At 33.3% G+C, this 27,699-nt stretch overlaps 3 protein-coding genes across 8 annotated transcripts; 2 read left to right on the top strand and 1 right to left on the bottom strand.

Annotated features, from left to right (window-relative positions):
• Positions 1-1,118: 1,118 nt before the first annotated feature.
• Positions 1,119-16,017, top strand: LOC110636243 (uncharacterized). 4 transcript variants are annotated; one of them, XM_058132397.1, is made up of 8 exons: positions 1,119-1,276; positions 3,018-3,103; positions 3,636-4,090; positions 6,374-6,649; positions 11,260-11,383; positions 11,613-11,846; positions 11,920-12,044; positions 14,731-16,017. In XM_058132397.1, the coding sequence occupies exons 1-8, from the start codon at positions 1,250-1,252 to the stop codon at positions 15,702-15,704; spliced, it is 2,301 nt and encodes a 766-aa protein (XP_057988380.1). In that variant the 5' UTR covers positions 1,119-1,249; the 3' UTR covers positions 15,705-16,017. The 4 variants fall into 4 exon arrangements, with proteins under 4 accessions (XP_057988380.1, XP_057988381.1, XP_057988379.1 ...); XM_058132398.1 differs by lacking the exon at positions 1,119-1,276 and adding an exon at positions 1,939-2,155; XM_058132396.1 differs by lacking the exon at positions 1,119-1,276 and adding an exon at positions 2,207-2,602.
• A 654-nt stretch (positions 16,018-16,671) lies between these two features.
• LOC110636244 (histone deacetylase 5) lies at positions 16,672-23,418 on the top strand. Of its 3 annotated transcripts, XM_058132393.1 has the most exons (15): positions 16,861-16,949; positions 17,118-17,175; positions 17,552-17,753; positions 18,189-18,335; positions 18,506-18,618; positions 19,319-19,530; positions 20,347-20,411; positions 20,730-20,900; positions 21,033-21,116; positions 21,703-21,835; positions 21,933-22,054; positions 22,208-22,401; positions 22,595-22,724; positions 22,827-22,891; positions 22,998-23,418. In XM_058132393.1, the coding sequence occupies exons 2-15, from the start codon at positions 17,153-17,155 to the stop codon at positions 23,158-23,160; spliced, it is 1,824 nt and encodes a 607-aa protein (XP_057988376.1). In that variant the 5' UTR covers positions 16,861-16,949; positions 17,118-17,152; the 3' UTR covers positions 23,161-23,418. The 3 variants fall into 3 exon arrangements, with proteins under 3 accessions (XP_021641565.2, XP_057988375.1, XP_057988376.1); XM_021785873.2 differs by lacking the exon at positions 17,118-17,175 and having other exon boundaries at positions 16,672-16,949; XM_058132392.1 differs by lacking the exon at positions 17,552-17,753 and having other exon boundaries at positions 16,672-16,949.
• A 6-nt stretch (positions 23,419-23,424) lies between these two features.
• LOC110636246 (DNAJ protein JJJ1 homolog) lies at positions 23,425-26,530 on the bottom strand. Its single transcript, XM_058132394.1, has 3 exons — positions 24,711-26,530; positions 23,994-24,052; positions 23,425-23,861 (listed from the first exon to the last, which is right to left on the bottom strand). The coding sequence occupies exons 1-3, from the start codon at positions 26,415-26,417 to the stop codon at positions 23,804-23,806; spliced, it is 1,824 nt and encodes a 607-aa protein (XP_057988377.1). The 5' UTR covers positions 26,418-26,530; the 3' UTR covers positions 23,425-23,803.
• Positions 26,531-27,699: the final 1,169 nt, after the last annotated feature.

The following is a 27,699-nucleotide window of genomic DNA, read 5'->3' as shown; positions in this document are numbered from 1 at the left end:
TTTGTTAGATAGGGTCTTAAAATTAATTTATTAATAAAAAGAGAAAATTACTTCGATGCTGTTATAGCTTATTACAATTTAGCTCTTAAAATTTAATAAAACTTATAGATTAATTTTTAATTTTTTATATTTTAAAATTTATATATTTAGTCATTGACATTTTAATAAGTCTATAAATTAGTTTCTACATAAAGATATATGAACGTGAAACTGTTCAAATTATTATTTTTATTTTTTTTGTTAATTATAAAATAATATAATAATAAATTTTCCAATTAAATCGTTGTAATTTAAATATATAACATGCCTAGAATATTGATAAATTAAAATGATAATATTATAATTAAAATAATGAATATTATAAAATACATTGACCATTTTATAATAAAATTTATATTATAAATTTATAATATTATTTTATTATAAATAAAATAATAAATTAAATTTAAGGAATATTTTGTTAATAAAAAAATATCGAATACTAAATTATTTCATATTAAAATTAGATAAAAAATTAAACGGTGAGACTACTATATATATTTATTAAAATTTTAAAAATTAAGAAGATATATTTTAAAAATACAAAAATTAATTTATTGATATTCTTACATTTCAGAGATCAAATTATAATTTATAACAAACTTTTAATGGCGTTTAGGTGAGCACAAATTTAAATTCATAATTTTGCTTAAAAATTATAAAAAATCACAGAGTAATTTTTTTATATTTACTCTTAAAATAATTTTATGGATCGGGGAAATATCACCAACTTTAATAAGATGTTACAATAGAGCTTTTTTTTTTTCAAAAATAGACATACATATGTAAATTTAGAGATATAATATATTTATTGATAAAATTATAATAATTTTATCAAAATATATTAATTCATATAAATTACATACACATACACATCGTCTACGTATGTGCGAGCTCGAAAAATACTTGTATTTTCAACTAATGGAAGCGCCAAATGGAATCTTATAAACTGAAATAACTCGCATTAACGTTTTCTTTTACTATTTATAATTAGAAGAGTCGTCTATCTCAAAATTAAGGAAGCAGTAAAAATAAATCAATAAATAAATAAACATATATAGAACCAGCCCAACTTTCACACCGGAGGCCCAAAGCTCGAGAAGCATTCCTTCTTTCCCTTTCCCGGTTCTGAATTCGCTCTGTAATGCTTATTTGGATAGCGTGCGGTTCAAGCAATTTTTGGATGAAAGACTGATAGAAGCACAAAGCAATGGGGTTCAACAACCTTGCCGATTATGTAAGCACCCACTTCTTCACTTGCTTGGGGTTTTCACATTATACTTGGATAGCGTACTTCACTTTGCTTTTATCATCAATTTGCGATTCAATGGTTATGAATTTTGTTTTCATTCGCTGTTATTGGTTTAGGCAAACGTGGGATTTGCTAAAAGAAATGATGGGTCTCATTCCATGGTGATGAATTCGTTTTCATAGTTTGTGCTTCATTTCACTGTTATTGGTCTGGGCGAACGTGGGTTTTGTGAAATGAAATCACGGGTCTCAAATTTTTCAATAGCTGTGTATACAACTTTTACCTTTTTGTTTGGAAATGAAAGGAAGAAAAAAAAAATATTTTTATTTTTTTTATAAATTATTAAAATATGTGAAAAATATAATTTTATAGGATGATATTTGATTGAAAGATATTTAAATATTTTAATAATAATTTTTAATTTTTCACTAATTAAAAAAATATTTTAAATTAAAATTTTCATTTTTTTCTCTCCTTTTCTCTTCAATTTTCTCGTTTGTTTCTTTCCTCATTCCTTCTCTCCATTTCAATCCAATCCAAGGGTTAGCACTAAGCCTAGTCATTGCGATGCTCAAAACAAAAACAATAGGAAGGCCCACACTGGATGAAGACATTAATGATGACCAATCAGTGAACATTACTGTTACAACTCTCGCATAGAAAGAGAGAAGGGAGGGGTCAACAAAAAATTCAACGTCCTTTGACCCATCTCTTCGTCTGTCTCTGTGCTCTCCACTCGTCAGTTACGTTCTTCCTTTGTTTTTCCCCACTGGTTCTCGCTCCCCAGGAAGACCACCACAGCACAAAGAATTAATAAAACAAAAGAAAAATACTAAAGAATCCTCTCAAATGGAGACCCAACTGGTAAAAATCGTAAATGCCAATGAGCAAGCCCTAACTTCATTTTCTTTCCCTGCCCCTAATTGTTTTTTTTCTCTTTCAATGTTATTGTTGTTATTGTTGTTGTCCTTTTACAGCCCCACTCTTGAACTGACGATGCATTCATTATCAATCTGCATCATTTATTGATTTTACATTAAAATATTTTCTTTAAATTTGGAAATTAGTTTATGTTTTTGTGCGTCTTTGGCTTTGGGTGTGTCATTTTGTATCTTCTGGTGAATGTATGTTTGTATGGCTAATTTGTGAGCAATTTGAAGTTTGGGTATTTTGTTTCATTTATCTCAAATTTTTTGGTTATGTAGAGATCAAAAGCCCCAAAAAATGGGAATTGAGATGCCTGTGGGACCTTCTTTTGCTTTCTTTTTGGAGGGGGAAAAAAAAAAAGAAACCATCAACAATTTTTTAAAGGTCCAATGCCTTTTGTAGTGATAGCATTGTATGTTTCTGATCTGTGGGCAGTTAGCCATTCAAAGTTAGATACTTCCTCCCTCCATTTTTACCGGTCAATTAAATTATTTAAATTATAATAAAATATTTCTTTAATTTGACGAAATGATTTTTTATTTCACTTAATTAAGAGAGAGGAGGTGTTAAAATGAGATTTAAGAAATTGTATAAATAGTTATTGTGTTAGCAGAGATAAGCAAAAAATTGGAACAAAATAATTAATACTCCTTTATTTTCTAAAATGACAAAATGAGATAAAAGTGGACGGAGTAAGTAATCTGATGCATCTTCACCCAATTTTAATTAGTTGTTTTTGTTCAATGGTATTGGAATTGAAATTCTCATTTGATATTTTTTTGTTCTTTGTACTTCACAGGAGAAACCTTGTGACATATGTGGTGCTCTTGGTTATGGAGAACTGATTGTAACTTGTATTAATTGTGGAGTAGCCCGTGAACATGTGTAAGAGGACCTCCTCCCTTAATGCTTCTTAATGTGTTCGTTTGTGTATATATGCCTGCATGCATATTCAACAGAGAAGCATCTTACTGATAAGTATATTAAATATGTAGGTTTGGTTCATTTGCTCCGTGGTCTTAGTAATGTTTTTCTATTAATTAATGTCCTGATCTTGCTGTTATTTACATATGTTTAAATGTTGGAACATATTGCTTATTTTTATTTTATAGACAAAATTTGTAATGTCTCTCTCTCTCTCTCTCTCTCTCTCTCTCTCTCTCTCTATATATATATATATATATATATATTTTTTTTTTTTTTTTTAATTTTTCTTTTGTTACAGACCCCCCCCCCCCCCACCCACCCAACAAAAAAAAAAGAAAAAAAAAAAGAGAAGCTTGGTTCAATTATCTTCTTTTTTTTTTTGGTGCTTAAATGATAAGGCATCTTAAATTTGGTTGATTCTGCTATATACTGTCATGCCCATTATGTGAAACCATATTTCTATTCTAAAAATGCCAGTTATCCTCTTCAGTTATTGCAAGCAGGTCTTTGACCAAGAAGTGCCTGAAGTTTGGATTTGTGAAGACTGTATAACAGAAAAAGGCAGATGTGGTGGAAAGGATAATTTCCAGGACTCCTCCAATATAGTCAACAATGATATGGTGACACAGGGAGGATCCACTAAATTTTATGATGATTTAGGAAGGCATAGACATTCTAAAAGGCAAAAGCCTGTAGAAACTGGCAAAGTGAAATTTCTTCCCACTGAAGAAGTAATTAGACTATCATCGGGAGCTGCTAAAAGGACATCTTCTTTAAAGAGTAATTTGGGATACAGACCTAGTTCTTCTGTTACTCCAAAATTCTCTCCTGTAAAGTTAAACCCGAACCCAAGAATTATCTCTTCAGGTCTTATGAAGCCTCCTGGACATGGCAGAATCCAAATCGATTCACTAACTGGTCAACAGGGACCCATAATATCAAAAGGTGATAACAGTTTTAGCAATTTCAATTGTCGAGAGTAATGTGTCTTCTTTAGTAAGCAAGTTGACCAGTTCTTTCACTCAAGTAGGACCTTCATGTCTCTTGAGAGGCCGATGATTGGATACATGTTTTGTCTTATCCTGGCTTGATTATTTCTAGCCATATCGCCAGTTGTAGGATGCTCTTTTGCTATTATCTGCTGGAAAACAATGTTGTCACTCTAGCAAATGCGAGAAATAACTTAAATAATGGACAAAGTTAGCTGAACACTTGTATGATTTTTCAGATAAAATATCATTTGAAAGAGCAGAGCTGAAAACATTTGTTTGATGAGGTGTGTTATTGATAGCAATTTTTTATTCCTACCATGCTAGACTTGATATTTGATGTCACTCACACACTTGTCTTACTTCTTTGCTCAATTGAGTATTCAACTATTCGACACCAATAGAATTGAGGAAAACAAAATAAAAGGTATGTTACTTAGTGTCATTAAAGCACCAAAAGGTGCCGGGCGAGGTGCGCCCTTGTTCCAAGAGGCGAGTGCCTCTCTTGCTGAGGCGCTAGGCAAGGCAAGGCGTGCCTCTTTCAAAGTAAGGTTTATTTTTATTTTTTTTTATTTTTTAGGATTTATTTATGTTATAGAAAGTCAATACATATCTATATGTGTATTCCTAATTAGAAAAGAATCCCTAATTAGTAAAGGATTCCTAATTAGTTTAGAATAGCGCAATTATACCAGAAAATTGTGTGTGTGTGTCTGTGTATGTATGTGTATGTAAATCTACTTTGAAATAAATGAGAGTTATTTTTCTCTTCTACAATTTAGTTCTCCAACCATTATAAACAATATTTACTCTCCACCAATCAAGGAGTCAAGGATTCCCTCAAGTTTGAATTGATAGCTTAATCCTCTCCTAAGACTTAGGCAATCACACTAATTTAGGCTAGCTATAAATTTTTGGCATTATCCATTTTTGGCTGTAATATAGCAGCTGATTAAGCTAGAATAACTTTCCATATATGTAAATTTTCTTGTCTTATATTAATCCTATCTATGAAACAATTCTCAATGTCTTTTTCATCAAACACTTGCTTTAAACCCTAATAAAGTGGAGTTAATTAATCTTTCTTTAAATTTCATTTCCTTTCTATAACCTTATTATTTTTTTGCTTTCTATCTCTCTTATATTACATATAATGCACTGCAAATAATATATTTTTTTTAATATGCTTTTTTGCTTATTAAACAAGTTAAAAGTATGATATTTTTATGCTAAAAGTGTGAGGTAAATATCATAAGCCGTCACTCAACTTTATAAACATTTTCATAAAAGTCATTAAACTTTAATTTCTTTCATAAAACTTACTAATCTTCAATTTAATTTCATAAAAGTCACTATTATAAAAAATTAAAAGTTTTCAAGTTAACCTGACTTGTCAACTATTTTACAAATAAAATTACCTTATTTTATTAGTTTCTTAAAAAGAAAAGAAAATAGAATGCATAAAACGTATCCAGTTACCCTCCTTGCCGTCAAACCTCTTCCCTTTCTGCATTTCTTCCCCACTAGCAACCACTATTTAGGTAATTTTATTTGTAAAATAGTTGACAGGTCAGCAGTTTAACCTGAAAATCTTTAATTTCTGGTCACAATATCTTTTATGAAATGAAATTGAAGTTCAGTGAATTTTATGAAAGAAATTAATATTTAGTAATTTTTATAAAATCACTAAATCACTCATAAAGTTAAATGATTTTGTGTAATAATTACCCTAAAAGTGTGTGTATCTATATATATAGAGAGAGAGGCTATGGCGCCTCACTTCAAAAAAGCTCTCGCCTCACATCTCACCTAAGGCCATGGGATACCCCATCGCCTTTCGCCTTAATAACACTGATGTTACTTGAGTTTAAATTTTTATGCATGAGTCAAGTGTGTGTATCTATATATAGAGAGAGAGAGGCTATGGCGCCTCACTTCAAAAAAGCTCTCGCCTCACATCTCACCTAAGGCCATGGGATACCCTATCGCCTTTCACCTTAATAACACTGATGTTACTTGAGTTTAAATTTTTATGCATGAGTCAAATTTACATATGGTAAATTTCAGTTCACACACACACACACACACACACACACACACACACACACAGAGGAACAATAACTTGATTAATTTATTTGCATGAGCATATACAGGATTATATCTTTGTGTCACTTGCAAGCAGCTATATCAACTTCTTTTTTATAATTGCTAATGTTTGCTCTTCTTTGTGGTGTCCTAGAACAAAAGCCTACCACCATTCCTATGAAGGAACATAGTTGCAAGGCTACCATTAGACCAGTGAAGGAAAGTAGTTGCCTAGAGCAAAAAATAACTTCCATCAAGCCTGGTGAAGAAGTCAAAACTTGCAATGCCAATTTACTTGCCAAAGAAGTAAGAGATTGCAATAGTAGTGTGATTGCTAAAGAAGTCAACACTTGCAATGCAAATGCACAGGAAGTTGTGGACAAACAGCTAGGGACATCTTCAACATCAACACATGATACTTCAATTATGGGTATGGATTTAAAGTTTTTATGATCCATTATACTTTTATTCTGTGAGATGTCTTAGAGATTTTCTGTAAAAATCCAAAATAGACTTGAAAAATGCATGCAAATTCTTTTATGGGACATTTTCTCATGTGAAGAAAGAAAAATAGACTGTCTTCTTCTAACACTTTGAATTGTCCAAAAGTTTCATTTGTTAACTTAATTTGCTAAGTGTTTGTTTCACTAGTTGCAAACGAAATTCAATAAAGTTGCAAACTTACTTTATTAGGAATAATAAAAAATGGTTTGATATGTAATGTTGTTGTGGTATCTTACTACGGGTATGGATCTACAAAACAAGAGTAATAAGCTGAATTGTTGGCTTGAGCAACCACTCTAATGCTTAAGTCAGTAATAAAGACTTGGGAGTTATCCGTGATAAACTAGAATGGTGAATAGAGAATAACATACTTGGTTATGGAGATTCCAGCTCCTTAAATAGGACTAGAGAAACCTCTAAAGCTGTTAGAAGTGTGCGTGGGATGGAATCCCACCTGATGGAATTCCATTAGGAGCAGGACACAGAATCCCAAAAGGCTAGGATAATCTTATGTAATGGATAAAGTTGTATTTGATAAGGACTCTAGCATCTTATTGGGCTAATCTTAGAGTGGCTGTGACATGCTTTGTGGAGCTAAACAAATGCCCAAATCAATCACAACTAAATCATCCACATGGTCCAAACCATAGATATGGTTTGGGGACATGAGTATCCAAAAGTGAAAGTTACTAAATCAAGTACTTAGATTTTTTGAGACATTCATATCATTTGTCCTCTCCAAATTCGAATTTTTAGGTTTGGTGACAGGGATGGTGTCGATTGTCAGAGTCCTAACAGTGTGTCAGAGCCTGGATCTTGAGAAAGGTTGGCATCTATTAGGCTAACACGCCTGTAACAATTGTCCACCCAAGAGGACCCAAATGTTTTTTTACCTTTCGGTCTTTGAGGCACGTCTTTTGAATTTTGAAATGCGAGACATCGGACTTGAGGTTGTAAGTATCTCTTAGCTAAGGCATTTGCACCACTTTTACTCATTTTCTATGTTTGCTTCATTCCTTTCACCCTTGTGAGTTCTACCATCTTTCCCCTTCAAAGACTCTTCAAAGTAAGAAATCCCATTGGACCCAAATTTCTTTATTTTGCATTATCTATTTCTACATTTCTATTAGGTTGGATTTCGTGAGAAAAAAAGAGTGAATTAGACGACAATTAGCAAGCCCCAAAATCTGGTGATGTTTTCGCTAGCCTCTTCTGAGAAAACTCCATCTTTACCTCCCCAAACTGAGGAAAGAACTAGCAGTGGTGGAGATGGTAGCTGCAACATCTCAGATTCCTCAAGAGGAGGTGAAGAAAGAATGAGTGAGTGTTACAGGCATCTGCTTGACTCTGAACTCGGACGACTTTGAAACAGTTGCTACTGCCTATCACATACTGAAGGGATTATTCAAACTCTGGAAGTGTGGATTGAGCAGAAGGGTGAACAACCAAATACCTATAGACTGGCTTGTCATCTATGAAGAACAGTTGAAGGTAGGGTTGAGGATGTTTTACGTTGATGTGCTGAAGGACTGCAATATATGCATCACCCAATTGTAGTAGTTGGATTAAACTTTTTAATTAAGCTAAAATTATCAGTCCATAGTGCTGAAGTAATACATTACAGAATCCCTGAGTTGAGGTTCTGCCTTAGATAATAAGAAGAAAGGAGATGAGAGAAAAGAAGAAATATGGATGAGAAGTAGAAGGAAGGAGATGAGAGAATAGAAGAAATAGGAATGAGAAGTAGAGAGAAAGAGATAATTATAGTGAGAGAAGTAAATTTTATATTATTGAATTCTTGGCTGACCCATTAGTTACAATGCTACTCTATTTATACAACATTTTCTTCCCATACATTCTCACAATTCCTTTTCCGCTTATTATCATAACATTCCCCGCTTCTTATCATGCTTGTCCTCAAGAATGAAAAGGTTCCATGAATAAAAGAAAAATCTTCTATGTAAGCATTTTGAATGCTATAGTGGAGCTACACTTGAATGCTGGGATTGAATTGGCAAGAAGCATTTTATCTAAATAAGATTGCTTTTCCCATTGGAATGTTGATGTATTGGAATGTTTTGCACATACTTTGTTACAATCAGCCATTATACATTCTCCCTCCATGATAGAATTTCAATTTCATTTTGTTTCTTTGCCATTTCTCATACTCATCTTGTTTGAGAAGAACAATCTCATAGGAAACCCACTCTAAATTATAGCAATGAAATTTAAAATCAACCTCTTCGTCAACCTTAATTACCCTTGACTCATCCAGGTTATGCCATGTGCTTGGAAAGGACCATATGTAGCAAAAGTAAGGCCCAGAAATGATTAAAACTTGATCAATTTACTTGATCAATTTTTGGCACCTTTTCAGGAATCAAAACAATATCTCCCTATTGTTCTTCTGAATTCACTAGCTTAAACGATATATAATCTACCGTATCACTAATGGAAATTATAATGGATGGCTTTTCTGGAATATCATGACTTACTGATTCCAAATTCAGGTTAAGGATATGAGCCTTAACACCCACTTTTTGGCTTCAAGCCACTTCTGAATTTTCCTCCTCAGTAGCAAGTGAAGCATGAATTTCCACTTGTTCTTCATCTAAGTTCAACATTCGCACATCAAACTTTTCTATATTATGGTCCTCTTCTGCTATGTCCATGTCATTAATGGCCACTTGCTCCTCTAATTCAAATTTCTCCATTTTCTCTTGAAATGATATCTCCCACTTCTCTCATATTTTATCCAACCTCTCCTTGTATCTTTTAAATGTCCTATCAACAAGTTCACAAATGCCCTTTTCCAAATCCCTTAACTTTTGTCCCAAGATTGCTCTTCCATGGTAAGAAAATACAAGAACAAGGAAAGAACAGTGAGTAAGAGTCAAGATTTTCAAGAATAGGGTTTGAACCAAAGAATTATTTCTAGAACCTAAAATAGAGTTTTAGAGCTAGAAATGGAAGGAATTAAGGGAAAGGGAAACGCTAGAGTATTTATCTAAATTTGGAACCCTAAAGGATCAAGAAAGAAGAATTGGGAAGAGGACTAGAGAGAAACTAAAGAAATAAGTAGAAGAAGAGATAAAAAGAGGATGAGAAATAGAAAAATTAAAGGAAGAAGAGATTTTATGTCAAGTAATTCTTGGAATTTCAAGAAGAAAGGATGAAGAAAAGAATAGGGTTCTGTCGAGAGGAAGAAACAGAGCAAGAAACAAAAAGGAAAGAAAGAGTAGAAATTTTTGGTAAAGAAGGAAAAGAAATCTCAAATAGGAAGGAAGAAGAAAAAGAAGAAGAAAAAGAAACTCTAATTCTATGGTTACAGATCTAGAATAGAAGATATTGAGAAGAAATTGATAAAGAATTAGGGAAAGAGATAGAAGAACATAGTCGGATTAGAGAGAATAAAGAGAGGAAAGGAAAGAAAAAAAAGAGGAAGATAATAATAGAAAGAAACCTGGTATTTGGGAGACTATCACTGACCTGCTATTAATGAAACATTCTTGTTGTTGCCCATTGATCAAAGGGCTCTGAGAGAAAAGAAGAAATAGAGATGAGAAGTAGAAGGAAGGAGATGAGAGAATAGAAGAAATAGGGATGAGAAGTAGAGAGAAAGAGAGAATTATAGAGAGAGAAGTAATTCTTGTATTATTGAATTCTTGGCTGACCCAATTAGTTACAATGCCGTCCTGTTTATACAACATTTTCCTCCCATATATTCTCACAGTTCCTATTCCGCTTATTACCATAACATAATACTAAGTTCCGGTACCTCATAATATGACTTTATTGGTTAACTTGGTCACTCGTATCAGTTTGAGTTGAGTCCATTTGAGTTTTAAATGATCACAATTTAATTTGAGGTATCAATGGATGAAATTTTTGGGATAAAGGCTTAGTTGAGTTGAGTATCAATCGATGAAATTTACTGAGTTGCATAATGTGTTTGAATAAAAAAGCCGATGCTGCGATGCATTTGTTTTCCTTTTCATGTATGATAATGTCTTGCATTTTTTAGCTTGTTTCAGTTGTGATGCATCTAATTTTAATTTTTGTTTTAAGAAGAAATTCCTCTTGCTGCTCCCACAGAGAGTCATTTTCGTGAGAAAATGAATGCCCTTATACCTGCTAAAGAAGTTGAAACCTTATATTTGGATATAAAGAATGTTACAAAGAAAGCATCTTGCATTCCTCCACCATCAAGTTCTTCTCTATCTACATATGGTTCAGGAAAGGCACTTTCTTTTGTTGTAAACTAACCTCTTTAAGCCTTCAGGTTCTAGTTTCTGTTGTTTTCTGTATCTGTAGACTTTCTCTGAGTCGTGTGTTATTTTGAAGTATATAGACTGATAAAATTTACTTGCTTTATTATTTGCCATTTTGGCAATCAGTGGTTAAAGTGAACATGATAAAATGACGGTATCTGACTATCAGCTGATGCAATGAAAATTAATTTGTCATTGGGACCTTTACTGTTCATAATTTATTTTTTTACTAATCACTGAAATGTTTTCCCCCCCCTTTTTACAGGCAGTGACTCTTGTCCTGTTGCTGAATTTAAGAAGTCTGATGCTGAAGTAAGAGGTTCAACAAGTCTGCTGCCTAAACTTAGCCTGCATCATTCCTATTTCCCTGCTCTGAGAGCTACTTGGAAGTAATAACCACTCCTTTTGTGGAAACACATAAAACCTGTTCCTTCTCATGTTAGAATGTTTACTTTGTTTAAAGTTTAAACATGCACTAAAAGAGCCCATCCTCCTTGAATATGCACTCAAAAGTTCTTCAATTTGTGTAGTGGTAACACACTTTGGAGTAAGCTGTCAATTTAAACGGCAGATATCAAGAACATCTTCACTAACTCAATTTCCTTGTCTTTTCTTAAGGGGAGGCTTCAAGTTTTTTGATACTACCAAGCCTGGTAAATTTTATGGTGGGTTCCAGGCTCAGCCTCCATGCATAGTAAATCGTAAAGCCTATAACTTGTCACAAACAATGCCTACAATCCTTCAAGTTGAGCTGCTTCCACGGCATCATGTTTGGGAAGATCTATTCCAGAATGATTATCCAGATTGTCATGACATTGCACTTTATTTTCTCCCTTCAGCTATTACTGAGAGGTATCTGTTTTTCTTGGTTTATATCTTATTCTTTTAAAAGTATGTAGTTTAAATTGTAGAATTCTTGTTGTAGATCCAAAGATAACTGTGCTAGTCTGTTCAAGCTTATGGAAATCCAAAATTCTGTAATAAGAAGTTGCATTAATGATGTGGAGTTGATTGTATTCACATCAAAACTGCTTCATAGAAACTTGCAAGGTGAGTTATGAGATTTATGAGTTTTTTTCTTGTCGATATTTAATCAACCGTTGCTATTATAATATGGTGTAAATGGTAAAAGTTAGTAGTTATAGATCATACTATTTTGTAATTAACTTCTAGGTTGGTCACCCAGCAAATGGAAAGATCATCCTATCAAAGAATCTTTTGAACACATTTGAGAGATCAATGTAACAGCCCAAGATCATTTGCAGTCGCAGAACTTTTCTCATAGCTTCTTTATTGTTTTCTGCTATAGGTTCTTTTGAAAGAACATCACTAGAAAACAATTGGAGAGTGCAATATTTTTAGGTTTACTTCTTGTATACATTAAGAGGAGACTATCTTATCCTGATTGTGTTTCTATTTTCCCAAGGTCTTCTTCTATCTAAAAAAGACAAAAACTTATTAAAGCTTAGAATGTTTCCTTTGGCTCTCGTTTTATCTAGTCATTTCTATAAATGACTGATTTTTGTATAGATGGAAGAGTAGATTAAACATGAAAATCCAACACTAAGGGGGTATTTGGTTTAACTGTTGGATACAATTGATAGCTATCTAAACAGCTAAATTCATTTGTTTGGTAAATCAATTAAAAAGGCAACTGATAGCTGATAGGATGTCTATCCGCTGCCTTTTAGATCAGCTCTATATTTTTAATGACTATGATTCAAACTCATTTATGGGGTTATTCTCTCTCAAATATAATGACAAAACATGATTTAGAGTTTCAAACCAAAGCCAACATCATACTTTATCTATTTTTATACTTTCTTTCTTTTATAATCTTTATGTTTCTTTCATGTCTTCAGTAACATGTGTGTGTGTGTGTGTATGTATGTATATATATATATATATGAGATTTTCGTATTATTTCATAATTGCGTTTTCTTTAAATTATTTATTTTTATATATCAATTTCAATAATATAATAAAAGATATAATATAATAAATAAGTAATTATGTGTTTATTTTAATAATAAAATAAATGATATGATATAATAATTTAATAATTATATGTATATTACAATATCATTTACGATATATTTATTTTAATATAATAAAATAAATTATATGATATATACCTTTATTAGTCATTTTACATATGAACAACAATAATTAGATATAGTTTTACCAAACATTTTACATAAATCATCTAAAAGCAACCGTTATCAATTATCGGTTATATCTAGCGGTTAAACGAAAATGTCTTAAATCAATTCAAGTTTAGAATAGAGAACATTATTCTATATTTTCTCACTGCAGATCTGATTATGGGAAGGCACCAAAGGGGCGGAGGGGAAAGGGGCAAGTGGGAGCCATGGCTCCCCAACCCTTCATTTATGTGTGTGTGTGTGTGTGTGTGTATACTCATGAAAAATTATTTTATTTTAATTAGGCATATTTGACTAAAAATGCCAAACATTTACGTCAAATCATGGTTGTATACAAAACTTCTAATTTTGTATGAAATAGCCAAATCTTTCATATTTGTCACAATTATATCCAAATGCGTGATATTGAATTTGAAAAGTTAACGGTAAATTACAATATAGTAATTAAAGTTTTATTTAATTAATAAATAAAGGATTTAGATATAATTACGATTTAAAGTAAACATTTGGCATTTTTAGTCCATTGATTAAACTTTATATTTAAAAAGAAAATATATTTTATATTTATTTTTAATTGAAATTTTATACTAAAAAATATTTTTATTAATTTTAATTAACGTAATTATCTTTTAAATCAAACTAATAAACATAAATTCATACCCTTTTACAAAGCAAATTGAAAAGAATGTATCCCACGTGAATTATAGAATCAATTAAATAAATTTAAAAATAAAAGACCAATTGGCTCAATGATTTTTATTATTTTATTATGATAATGTGAAATATTAGAATCCTTTGTTTCTCATTATATATTTAATAATTTTTGTAATATGCCTCATAACAAATTTTCTAACTTAATTATGCCCTATTATGTCATTTTTTGGATATATAATATTGACTCCTTCAAAAAATATAAATAATAAGTATAATTAATTAATTTTCAAATTAATTTTATATATAACATTGGCTCTAGAATTGGTAATGGATAAGATGCTCGCAAAATTATTATACCCAAACTTGAACCAGATTGTTATTTTTAATATTCAAGTAGTCTCAAATTCAATTTTTATTACTCAAATAATTCTTTAATTTTATATGTTTGAATTAATAATCTATATAAAATATATTTTTAACAATAATTTGTATATTAAAATTTAATAATTCTATGAAATATTTAGATTTAATTTATTTAAAAATAATATATAAAAAAATTTATAAATATATATAATTAATTATTTATATAAATAGGATTCAGTAATGTGTACTCAACATTAAAAAATTCAAACTAAACACCAGTATTATTTTCTAAATACGAATTCCAAACTTGATTATATACTACCTAACCTATTCTAATAGAGTTTAGTTGGATGTCTGACCAATTGTTATCCCTTGGGGCCCCCAAAAAACATTTTTTTGGCTCAACACCTGCCTTCCTAGATCTGATACCATAATTTTACTGGCATTGTTTTTATGATATATATATGATTGTATTTACAGTTGAATATGCATGTAATTTGCACATGTTTTTCTCAATTTCTTTGTGGAGATGATGTGAACTTTTTTGTTTACAGGTGTTATTGAAAAGTCAAGCACAGAACAGTTCTTATGGGGAGTTTTTCGTCATGCAAAAAGTCATAAAATTCCTCTGGAGCCCCATTTTGCCAGCATGGAATGCTGTGAGACAGATGATATGGAAATTGAAATGGAAGGTGGACAGGCTTTAGGGAGAGTTGATATGGTTGTTACAAAAGAACTGTACCACTTGCAAAGCTCAGCGGGGAAGTTATCTGATACTGCAGATGAGGTTGAAATTATTCCCCCTGGTTTAGAAGACCTGTCAAGGCGTAAATTGAGAAACCTGTCATTTAAGGCCAGATATATAGAGGAACCCCAAATGGGAAACTTTGGTCCTCGGGGGGCGAAAGGAGATGGATATTCTCAGTTTCGTCCAATGGAGTCCAAAATTGAAGCACACAAATTTGGATTTGATCAACTGAATTTCAGTCGCAAATTGAGTACCAAGTTACCAGTTGAAACATACAGAGCAGCATGCTGGAGCCCTCCCCCAACAAATTGGGTCAAGTTGAACGTGGCTGGGAAGTCTAAGGGAAGTTCAGGCGTTGCTGGAGCAAGTGGAATTATACGAAATGAATCTGGCAAATGGGTTGTTGGCTATACTCTCAACTTGCATAGTCAAACAAGTTCAGGAGCAGAGTTGTGTGCTTTATTTCAGGGCTTACTGATAGCCTGGAATAGAGGATTTAGGAAAATCCTGGTGGAGGTGGAAGAGTATCTGAAGAGAGCCACCGCTACTCTGGATCCTAATAGGGCTCTAATTGACTGCTGCATGAATCTAATCAAGCGTGATTGGGATTGCAAAATTCTTCAGGTTCGTAGGGAAGCAAACTTGTGTGCTAATTGGTTAGCCACTCATTTTGAAGACCATCCGTTGGGATTGACAATTTTTGAGAGCCCACCTGGTAATTTGGTTCCTATATTGCAGAAGGATTCTATGAGGAGTCCTTACCCCTCTCATCAGGCTTAGTCGGACTTAGCCCTCCTATGCACAGCTAACACTTGTATGTTAGATTTTGCTCTTGACATGGCTCTGAAATTACCGGATGTTTTTGTAAATACTGCTTGCTGACATGTTCAAAAGTACATAACATATTTGTAAATTTGCTCATTGAGACGGTTCTGAAGGTTCAGGTAATATGAAAATATTACTAAGGTTAAGTAGCACTAACAGCATCAAAACTATGGGAAACCAGCCTTTGATGCCCTTTGTTGAAATTGCTAATGTAAGATCATGCTACGTTCTTGTTTAGCTGCAATGAAATAGTTGTTGTTGTGGTTAACTTCCTCGCTTGCATCTGTAATATCCTATTTGCATTCAATTGGTTATCTTCCTCTGCTATATTTGCTCATCATGCTGGAGCCTTACCTGGTGAGTGCGGCATATGCAATCTGCATGCCTGGGAAAGGGTGAAAAAAACAAACTAGGAACTGAAGGCTCAACCATTAGCAGACTCTCAGGTTTGGGCCCATGGGCACAGAATGCTTGAGTAGTCCAAGAACTAAAATCACTTTAGCCTTTGACTTAACTTAAAAGCTGATTTGTAAATTAACAGTGCTCAATTAGTATATAAGTGATAACACATCAGATATTTGAGTGATATAAAATTTTAACTTTATATGCCCTTTACTCTCCTCAAAAAGACTTGGACCTTGTGAGTTAAAAGTGTTCACTTAAGATATACGTTAAGTCAGATTTAATATTTAAGCAATGTAAAATTTTTAGTCTACAAACTAAATTTATTAATATAAAATAAAAAATTAATTTATAAAATATATTGTTAATCTATTTTTTTATTATTTTTTTAATTACAGTAAAAAAAAGGGTAACATTTTTTTTTCAACATTCTCCAAACAAAGCGTGAAAGAATCTTCCCTCCTAAACCCTCCATCGAAAAGCCAGTAACAGAAAAAAGAAAAAAAAAAAGGCTGAAAAGACAAAAAAAAAAAAATTCTACCAATAAAAAAGATCACTGCAAGAAGGTACCTTCATTCCGGTTGCGTTTCCCACTCTCCCTCGACCACTGCGACTCGAGATCGAGAGCATGGAGGAGTCAGAATCTGGTGATAGCATGACCATTCAACGGCGCGTGGGGTTACTGTACGATGAGCGGATGTGTAAGCATAACACTCCTGATGATGATTATCATCCTGAGAATCCCAACCGCATCAAGACCATTTGGAACAAGCTCGTTGCCAATAACATTCCTCAAAGGTTATATCTTCTTTAATTTTTCTCTTGCGAAGTTATACTTTTTTCACTCTGCTGATTGTTTGGCTGCTGAGAAAATGAAGGAAAGTTGAAGTTGTTAGGTTTTAGCTGTGTGAACTCTATTTCTTCTTTTGCCTATGTGGCGTAATTTGAGCTTTTTTTTTTTTGTAGAGCTGAATTTTGGCTCATTTTTTGTTTGAAGTTTCATGCTTGTTATGTATTATTATCGGTGAGTTGTGAGTTAAAATTTCTGTGATTAGAAGGTTGGATCTTTTAAAATTTCGGTGTTTAAATGCTTTAAATGGTAGTGAGCTGTTAGCTGTTTCTCATTAAATTTTGTAATTGGTCACATTTATTTGGATTTTTTTCTTCTTTTCAGTTTGACTAGTACTCTTTTGCTTAATTTGTAAATATGATTAATTTCATCCCTTAAAGTTCAATCTAGTTGAACTATTTCAAATGCAAATGTTCGTGTGTCGTGATCTTGTTTGTGCCTAGATTGTGCTCTTTTTTTTTTTTTTTTTGAGTTAAACCCCTTCCTCTTTATCTCCCCGCTTATTTGAATGCTATGTTTAATGTGGTAGACGTGGCTTTGAATCTTTCAGATGTGTTGTTTTGAATGCCAAAGAAGCAGAAGATAAATATCTACTAGCTGTTCACTCCAAGAATCATGTTAATTTGATTAGAAATATAAGCTCCAAACAATTTGATTCTCGAAGAAATAGAATTGCTGCAAAATTGAATTCCATATATTTTAATGAAGGATCATCAGAAGCTGCCTACATTGCTGCTGGTTCTGTCATAGAGGTATTGTGCGTAGGCTACTTTATGGATACTTGCGCTTAATTTTTAGTATTCTGTCCTATTTTTAGATGATCTACCTATATCTTAATGCCATTACTTCAGGGATTTTGTTGACATTATTTTCAACTGTGATACGTTAGCTGTAAGACATTTAATTTAATGAGAAAATATAAGTGGACTTGATGGGTTTTGATGCCTTTAAATTTCAAAGCTTTCTTGGTTGATGGGTATCATGTGGAAATCTTGGTGAATTTACTTCTCTTTTTTTTTTTTCCATCAAATTTTCAAATCAATTTTCAACAGGATTGTTTATAAATGATGCGGGTTTTACTGGATAAAGTCAAGGAGTACAATTACTATAGTAGATCTATCACAATTATTTTAGTAAAAATTTTGTTTCACATTTACAAATCTAATCATACATGTGTTTTCAACTAGGTCGCTGAGAGAGTAGCCAAAGGGGAATTGCATTCTGCTGCTGCTATTGTTAGGCCTCCTGGGCATCATGCTGAACATGATGAGGCAATGGGATTTTGTCTATTCAATAACGTAGCTGTTGCAACGAGTTTTCTATTAGATGAAAGAGTAAGGAGCTTGGTTTCTTTTATATATATGCTCTTGTGTGTATGTTTATGCATGTAATTTTAAAATTTTCATCCCTTAATATAAATTTAGCAAAATACTTTTTGAATTTGATTTTTGTTTTTAACTTTTAGTTAAGTGTCATCTCATTAACTGTTATTTCTATGTTACAGCCAGAACTGGGTATTAAGAAGATTCTGATTGTTGACTGGGATGTTCATCATGGTAATGGTACTCAAAAGATGTTTTGGAAGGACCCTCGTGTTCTGTTCTTCTCTGTTCACAGGTACAGTTGGAATTCTACTTCTTTTGTGTAGTCACTTGAGGCTACCTTCTTTACATCCCAAAATGTTGTAAATATAATCCTTAAACTAAGTTTTGTTTTCTTTTTTTTTTTTTTAATCAGTTATCAGTGTTGTCAAGAGGCGCTTGGGCGAGGTGAAATCTAGGCATCTCGCATGGGAAGCCTCCAAGTGAGGTGTCACCAGGCACCCCAAGGCGAGAAATTAAAAAAAATAAATTGAGAAAGAGAAAAGCTTACCTGATTTGTTTTCACCTTTTGAAATTCACACGATGACTAGAAAATTAGGATTTTGAGATTGATAACAGAATGAATAAAATTGAACAATGCATCTAGAATTTTAAATTATATTATGTGTTTTATGGTTTTTTGCTTTAACATTTTGTGTTATTAGAGGAATGCTTTTGATTTTAAAGCTTAAAACATGTAATATATTATGAAATATGAATATGAAATTTGACAATTTATTGATTATGTAATATGTTAAACTTTTTTTACATTGTATTTTTAATAACCATTATCTATTTTCTTCTTTTTACGGATGCTTTGAGTTCATAGTTTTTTTTTTCTTAATGTAAGTTCATACTGAATAACTTGATCACTGGTTCCTAGTTATGGTGATTGGTAGAGTTGTAAATTTAATATTATTATTATTATTTGAACTAGCAATTGTAAATTTCTACAGGCATGAGTTTGGGAGCTTTTACCCTGCTAATGATGATGGTTTGTATACTATGATTGGGCAAGGGCCGGGTGCAGGATACAACATAAATGTTCCTTGGGAGCATGGAAGATGCGGAGATGCAGACTATCTTGCTGTTTGGGACCAAATCTTGATCCCTGTTGCCAAGGAATTTGATCCTGACATGATTATAGTGTCTGCAGGGTTTGATGCAGGTTTGATGCTCCCTGTTTATGGAGGTTTATGACTGTGTCCTAGATGTTTCGTTTCTGCTCTGTATGCATTTCATTGGACACAGTAGCCTTGTCAAGCATGTGGTCATGCAAATATATTTAATGCACAAATATACATATTCCTAGTTTTACTTTTTTACTTTCACCTCAATATGCATTTTGGAGCCACTTGCGTTGAATCATGATGATACAAAAAGAATTCGAACAAGCTACTTCAACGCAATAGGGCTTCTATTACAAGCAGTTGGGAAAGAAATGATTTCATTGAGAATTTTCACACCAACTCTATTATTCATTTGAAAAAAAAAAGGATTAATAGTGTTGATACATATGTAACTCATATCATAACTCATTTTAGGAGTTCGTTCAAAAATTTAGTCATCCCAAATGAGCAATTAATCCCAGATAGTGTCTGAACATGAAGATTGCAGAAACAGTGAACTAGTGGGAAAAGGAGAGGAAATTTATCTTTTTATTTATGGGCTTGGATCTAACTTGTTACTCTTTCCAAATATTCTGGACTTAATGGACAACACCAAAGTAAGCTAAAATGTGTGCCTGAAAACAATAACAATAACAATAACAATAACAATTATGTTTTGAAGATGCTTTAAATAACAATATCTCTTGAAAATAGCCAGTTCCACAAGGCAACACATTGCAGGATACATTGGGTGCCTCTATCTGCATGTGACATGCTAATCTTGTAATTTACACTATTTGTTAAGAAATATTGCATTTTACAATTTACATTCGTTTCTACTAGAGTAAATTTTCCTGTTATAATTCTTGTAACAGCTGTTGGTGATCCTCTTGGTGGTTGTCGTGTTACGCCATATGGATATTCAGTATTGTTGAAAAAGGTTTGCATTCAATTGAATATTTATTTTGTGTGGTATTCTCATAATGTTGTCATCTTCACTGCGAGACAGAGGGTTGTTGACTTGTATTAGTAACATACAAGTGGCATCTTGCTTAAAAGGCATGATCTGAAAATTTTATTTCCAACTTTGTTATTTGATCTCCTTTTTCTTGAGTTGCCTTTTAAAGTTGAGTTGGTCAGTGACTTTGGACTTGTTTAGCATCTTTTACGGTTTTACCTTTTAATCCTTTCAAGAACTATTAGCAGAATGTTTACTCTTTCTTATTTCTTATGTATTCTTTTTTCCCCTTCCTTTCAGTTGATGGATTTTGCCCATGGTAAGATTGTGTTGGCATTAGAAGGGGGTTACAATCTTGACTCCGTAGCAAATTCATTCCTTGCTTGCATGGAAGTTTTGCTTGAAAGCAAGCCTATTGCTGGATCTTCAGAGGCCTATCCATTTGAGTCCACATGGCGTGTGATACAAGCGGTAAAATACATTTGTTCTTACATTCTTTGCTATGTTGTCCACTTTTTTGTGTTATTGGTTCCTTGTTGATCATATGCAATGCATAGCAAAATACTTTTGGTTTTGCTTAGTCATGCATTATCTGTTTCCCAGGTTCGCAAGAAATTAAGTGCTTACTGGCCTACACTTGCAGATGAAATACCCTTGAAGTTAACCAGTCACAAAGCCCCTCCTCCGGTGAGTCCTTTTCTTTACAGATATATAATCATGTCTTTGTCTCATAAAAAATGTGACAGTAGTCAATTTATGGGCAAACAGATTTGAAAAGGAATCATGCACACAGTAAACACACATCAACAAAGTATAATACTAAACCTACCCTGAATTATATATTTCTTTGTGTATGAGAGAGAGAGAGAGAGAGAGAGAGAGAGAGAGAGAGAGAGATTTGCTTTACATGAATATTACCCTTGTAATTTTCTAATTGGTTTTTCCACTGAAAATCTTTGAATTTATATCCACAGGCACACTCAGATTTAAAATTGGTCACCTTATCAGTACTCCACAAATCGTTAAGCATGGTTATAAATGACACTGGCAATGATTTTTTTTTTTTTTTTAATTTATAAATGCCAAAGCTTAATGTGCTATGATTGCGGAAACATTACTGGTTACTAGATATGGGTGTTGACTGAGCTTTGAAGAAAAAGAATTTTGACTTAATTTTATCTTGCCTCCAACTTCAGCTATGTTTTTGTCCTTCACATATGATGCCATTCTCTGTAAACAAATACAGCACTAAGATTGAAATTTTGCATTCCAGCATCTTTTGATTTCAAGCTCTGATTCTGAAGATGAGGTTGACAAAACTCCAAATATTGTGTCAGATAATATGGTGGCAGTTGTTCAGGAGATCACTGAACCTCTTTCAAAGCTGAAAGTCGAAGATAGTCATGGTAAAGGAATAACACTACCATAACAGTCAAAAGTTGCCAAACTTCAGAAAATTATTCTCTAATATTGTTTGATTATACAACTCCATACTGTAAGCAGATCAAGCGGCCGCAAAGTCTGTTCCCTGGAGATCAGAGCTTTCAAAGACGGATATTTGGCATGCCACTTTTGGATTGAATATGTGGAAAAGAAGGTTCCTTTGCTATATTCAAGGTGGTCAGGTAATATACTAATTATCAAACTGTTATCCTATAGGCAGGCAGGCAGGCAGGCTAGGTTTATTAACATCTAAGCTCTTAATGTAATCATAAGATGCCAATTACTCTTCTTTATTGTTTTTTGGAATTTTTGTAATATTAAGAAATGGCTTGCAGGTGGATGGTATGGGGAAGCGATGCTCTGGTTCAATGGATAAAAACCCTCCAAAAGAGATTTTGTGGAAAACTTTCTCCCACAGATTGTTCTTTGGCCATGAATCCACACGTACATGGGGAAGTGGAGGGGTTGCTTTCCTTCATCCTGAAAGTAGTGTTGATGAAAACACTTACATGTGCATGTACCAAATAACGTATGCTATTTCTTGTGATTGCTCTCATTTCTAAACAAAATGCCTTCCATTTAATATTTTTTTTAACATCATTTCTGTAGTAGAATAGAACAATAAAAAGCTCCAAACATAAACGTGACACTAACTGGCTTTGAAGTTTACTCATCAACACTGAATTCATCAAATGATCCTTGGCCTTTTTTATCTTTAACAGGCTGGAACAATTCAATGATGTTTTGTTTCAAGAAAATGTTTCAAGTAATGAGATGGATTCTCCAGCGTTTGATTTGGCAGATCTACAGTCCGTCACAAACCAAGGTTCTGTTTCTTTGGAGGTTTTTAAGGTACGTTAAGGGCTGTGAGAGGCATATCTGTTTGATTTATTATCATAAATTCCAAGCTTTTTTCACTTATTATATACGGGTGCTATTTTTGTTTTCATGCAGAAGCAGTGGTACCATAATGTAGTGTACCTGGGAAAGGAGAAAGATATTCCTATACTGACTATTACGTATGCATAAAATGCTCTTTCCTTTTCCATATATATATATATATATATATATATATATATAATCTCTCTCTTTCTAACCAGTTTTGATATTTTTGTGATTATTCAGCTGCTCACTTTCAGATGTTGAGAGCTTCAAATCGAAGAAACTTCCCTTGTGTGCCCCTTGCAACGAATATGCCAACACCTTAATACAAGGCCTGGTGGAAGGAGGACAGCTTTCAGAAGAGGAAGCCAGTGCCTATATAAAAGCTGCTTCTAAACCACTATGATTGCACATATCTGGCTTTCACATTCTTCTCGTGAATGTTCCTAGTAGCTTTGGTTGTACATTCAGAGATCTTCAGGAATCGAGGAACCATGATGCTGTGGCAATTTGATTCATCATGTAACACTTTCTAGTTAGGGTAGTACTGAGGGTGCAGCAATGAATTCAAATGTAAACTGGTAAACCACAAACGTAAGACTACTCATCTACTGTCTTTATCGCGCAGTTTTCGAAAGAAAGTATAGCTAAAATCTGTGATCAAGCATGGTGATTAAAAATATATTTATTTATTTATAAATACAACCTCAAACCCCTACTTAAAATAAATTTTAAAAAATGCAACAGACTTCAGTACAACTCTCAGAAGTAACATTTCTTAAATTCTGGAAAGAATTCAATTGTAGACGCTTTAGTCACCATTCAAAATTGACATGTAAGTTGCAATTTGCAACAGCACTCTTATCAACTTCGCACCTAAAAACAAGCACTGCCAAAACAGCAGCTATTTCAGCTCACACCTTTGACAGACTGCCTGGTATGTGCGTCTTGAAGTATCTTGTTATTTTGCTTTCTTATAATGAACTCTTAGCACACCTCCTCTTCCAATCCCCCACGCACCCGCACAAAAAAAATACTAATAAAAAAAATCATCTGAATTTCAGTGAAGCATGACCTGTGTCGGTCAAATGCTTATGTAATTTATTCCTGCCATGGTAAATGAATACGATGAGATTTCTTTTTTCTAAAAAAACATGAGCTGAAAATTAGAGAAGAAGAAGAAACAAAGTAATAAATTGAAAAGCATATTAGCAAATTAGAATGAAGCACCATGCTGACCTTGATTCAAATTCCTCTCCACATTTCTCACATGCATTGCCAGAATTATTTGCTGCTGCCTGCGTTAGAAAGATAGTTCACACAATTACACACAGGTAATTCACGCAATTACACACAGGACAAGGTTCACAATCTAAAGATAAGAATCTGTAGACATTTGGAATTGAAATATTATCACTAGCTAGCATCTTGATAGGTGAATAAAGATTACTGTGTCCTGTTGGAAAAACCAATGAATGTCAACAAGAAGGTAGCTGAAGCAAACACCTTCTAGATAGCATTTTCCTTTCCTATTTCCTTTCTTGCAAATATGGAATATAACAGTTTCCCAAGCTAAATCATACCCCCCAAACAGCCCCCGCCTGCCCCAACACGCCCCGCGGCGCAACCCCCCCCCCCCCCCCCCCAAACCAACCCCCACCCCCCCAGCAACCCCACACAACCCCCGCCACCCTTTTTTTTTTCCTTCTCCAGCTATGTAACAGGGTATCTGGAACCACACACACAGAGACTGTTCAAAAACCACTAAAAACTGAACCATAAAGAGATATAAGTATATGAGAATTCACAGACGAACTACAAATACAGTGGCATAACCAAAGTTTATCCCATCTATAATGCTGGAGCCTTGGAGTGTTATCTTGGACTAATATCTGCATGGACATATATAAAACTTCTGCGCAAGGACATAGAGAGGCTAAGTAAAAAGTAATATACCTTTCCTTTCTTTCCTTTGGACAAGTTTTTCGTTTTGTTATTTGATTCCTTCTTTGTGGCCCCTTTATTGTTGACAGGATGATATGAATTCTTATGATTCTTCCTCGCATTATCGTTGTCTTTACCAGCATTCTCATCTTCTACAAATAAATGAGAAGGGGACTCCTTCGTTTGCCTGTCATCATGCCCATTAATTTCACCATCTGGACTTCTTTCCTCAAAATCACCCTTCTCAGAAACTCCGTAGTCATTCTTACCCCTCTCTTTCTTGCCTCTCCTCCTCCTACTTTTCAGGTTGTTATATTCCATAACTTCCAACTCATTCACATCTTCGGCACGAATTTCCATTGGAAAATTCTCACTCACATGCCTTGAACCCCGACTTTTCCTACTCTTGTGCCCAGTTACCATTGCTTCAAGTACACTCATTTCCCCATCACCATCCTCATCCTCAACCTCATCATCATCAACATTCCCATCTGCCATATCAAATCCTTCCACCTCATCACCGTCCTCAACATCAAAGAACCCATCTTCCTCATCTCTCAATTCTGCATTCTCAACCCCATTCTCTTCCTCCCTTATCCTGAAACCCTCTCTAAACCTCCCATCTACCTCATCAACATTGTTAACCATTTCTTCATTGTTTCCTTGTTCATCCTCCTCAAAATCTTCTAGTGTCTCTTCTTCATCATCCCCAAATGACTCCCTGAACTCAGCCACCTTCTCCTTATGCTTCTTCGACTGCTCATGATTCTTCCATTGCTTCTCACTCTTAAACTTTTTTCCACACACCACGCAATACAACTCTTTCCCTCCATTCCCCGTCTTACCCTTTCCTTCCTCCTCAAACACCTCCACTTCCTCCACATCCTCTTCATTCAGTCTTGCCCACTCCGGCTCCTCATATGCTCTAGCTCTCTCCATTTTCTCTCTCTCCAACATCTTCTTCCTCTCCCTCTCCTCCTCTTTCTTTTTCTCCAACTCCGCATTTTTCTTCACCATCATATCAATCACTCTTTTATCCCTCTTCTTCACAAATTCCGCCAATCCCCTCACCGTCTCATTATACTCCCTCCTGGCCTTTTTCCTCAACTTCTTGTTCTCTTCCTCCATCACCCTCCTTGATTTCCGATTCGGCCCGGCCATTACATCGTATTGATCCACCCAACAAAAATCCATTACCGTAAAAAACCCTAACCAGTAATTATAAAACGCTGTAACCTGCCCATACGGACTCCCCAAATTCCCCATCACCGGCGCCTCCCTCAGACTATCCAACCTCAATCCTAATTTCTTACAAAAACTGACCTCATTCGCGTAAATTTTGTTAAAAACATCCGAATACACCTTATAAAACCCTTTGCCTGTATCCGTATAACCCGAATAGACCGTGTTAGAGAAGAAGGAAAATAAATTAGGGATGACAGATCCAGGGACCGAGTTGGCGGAATTAGGATCGGAGAAGAGGATCTGAGAGCGGTGAGAATCGTACCAGGCGCGTTCCTTAGGGTCGGAGAGAACCTCGTAAGCGTAAGCAAGCTCCTGAAATTGAGCGGTGGCTTCAGCTTGGCTCAAGCCGGATTGGATGAGCTTGTCGGGGTGGCGCTGGAGAGCTAGTTTCTTGTATGCAGAGCGAATTTCCTCTGCTGTGCACTCCCGAGAGAGTCCAAGGACCTCGTAGTGGCATCGCTTCTCCGACGCCATTATAGAAGACGGTTCTTGCGGCCTTTGGTAATTAGGGTCGAAGAAGAGCTGAACAAAAGATCTGTTTGGTTACTAGACTAATTAATAAAGTCTCACCGTTACGGCGACAGAAGAAATGTAAAATGTTAATTATTATATATATATATATATATATATATATATATATATATATATATATATATATAATAGGTTAAATAATTATTTCATGTATGAAATTTATCAAAATTAATTAGATAGTTTTTTATCAATATTACTTAGAGCAGTCTATTATTTTTACTGGTTATGCGTGCGAGTACCCTATCAACAAAGATTAGATAATTTTTTATTTTTATAATAAATTAATAAATTCTTATATTTTGAGTTATCAACAAATTTACTCTTTCGTCGAAAAAATAAATTTTTAATTAAAAATATAAAATAAAATAGAATATTATAAATATCTTTTATTAATAAATATAATTACAAATTTACCTTAATTTATAATTTATATACATCTTTATTAACTACCATTGCTATTTTTCTTTCCCATCATCATATTTGCTCTCTTTTATTGAAAACATTAATACACGCATACTCGGTATAAAAATAGATTCATCCCATTATTTCATGGAGAATCTATTTTTATGTATGCGAAGGAGCACTAAATTTACATGCACTCCATGCACTATACAATTTCTCCTTTTTCTCTTCTGCATCATTGCCTCTCAAACCTAACCCTTTGTTTAGATGCTTGATTGAGCAGGGGGAAATGGAAAGAAATTAAAAAGAAAAATAAGGGGAGAAGAAAATAATAGGAATTTGATTTATTTCATATTGTTTGGATATATTATTAGAAAATGAGAGAATTACAATTTATCTCATAAAAGAAAATATGAAAAATGACTATTATCACTCACAATTAAGAAAGAGAGGCTTTTAGAAAATTGAGAGTATTAAGTATCTTAATACAAATTATATTTGGAATAAATTTTAATTTGCCTTTTTACTTATTGATAATGTTTAATTTAATCTATTTTTAACTTTAGTTTAATTTATTCCTTCTAGTTCTGATTTAAGTTTAAATTGACCCAATCTACCTTAATTGATTTGCAGGCACAAATTTCTTAATTTTTTTATTTTTTATAATGAATTGAATTAAATATCAAAAATATTATTTTTATTATTTAATATTATTAAATATTGTTTTTATATTTTCATATAGTTAATTAAAAATAAAAATTATAAAAATTATACTTAATTAAATTTAAAAATAATAAAAAATATTTTTATTTTCATATAATTA

The sequence above is a fragment of the Hevea brasiliensis genome, chromosome 13 (genome assembly GCF_030052815.1).
Source record: "Hevea brasiliensis isolate MT/VB/25A 57/8 chromosome 13, ASM3005281v1, whole genome shotgun sequence".
In the NCBI taxonomy this organism is placed as follows: Eukaryota; Viridiplantae; Streptophyta; class Magnoliopsida; order Malpighiales; family Euphorbiaceae; genus Hevea; species Hevea brasiliensis.
The sequence above is the reverse complement of the archived record's forward strand: the minus strand, read 5'-3'. Positions and strand labels throughout refer to the sequence as shown.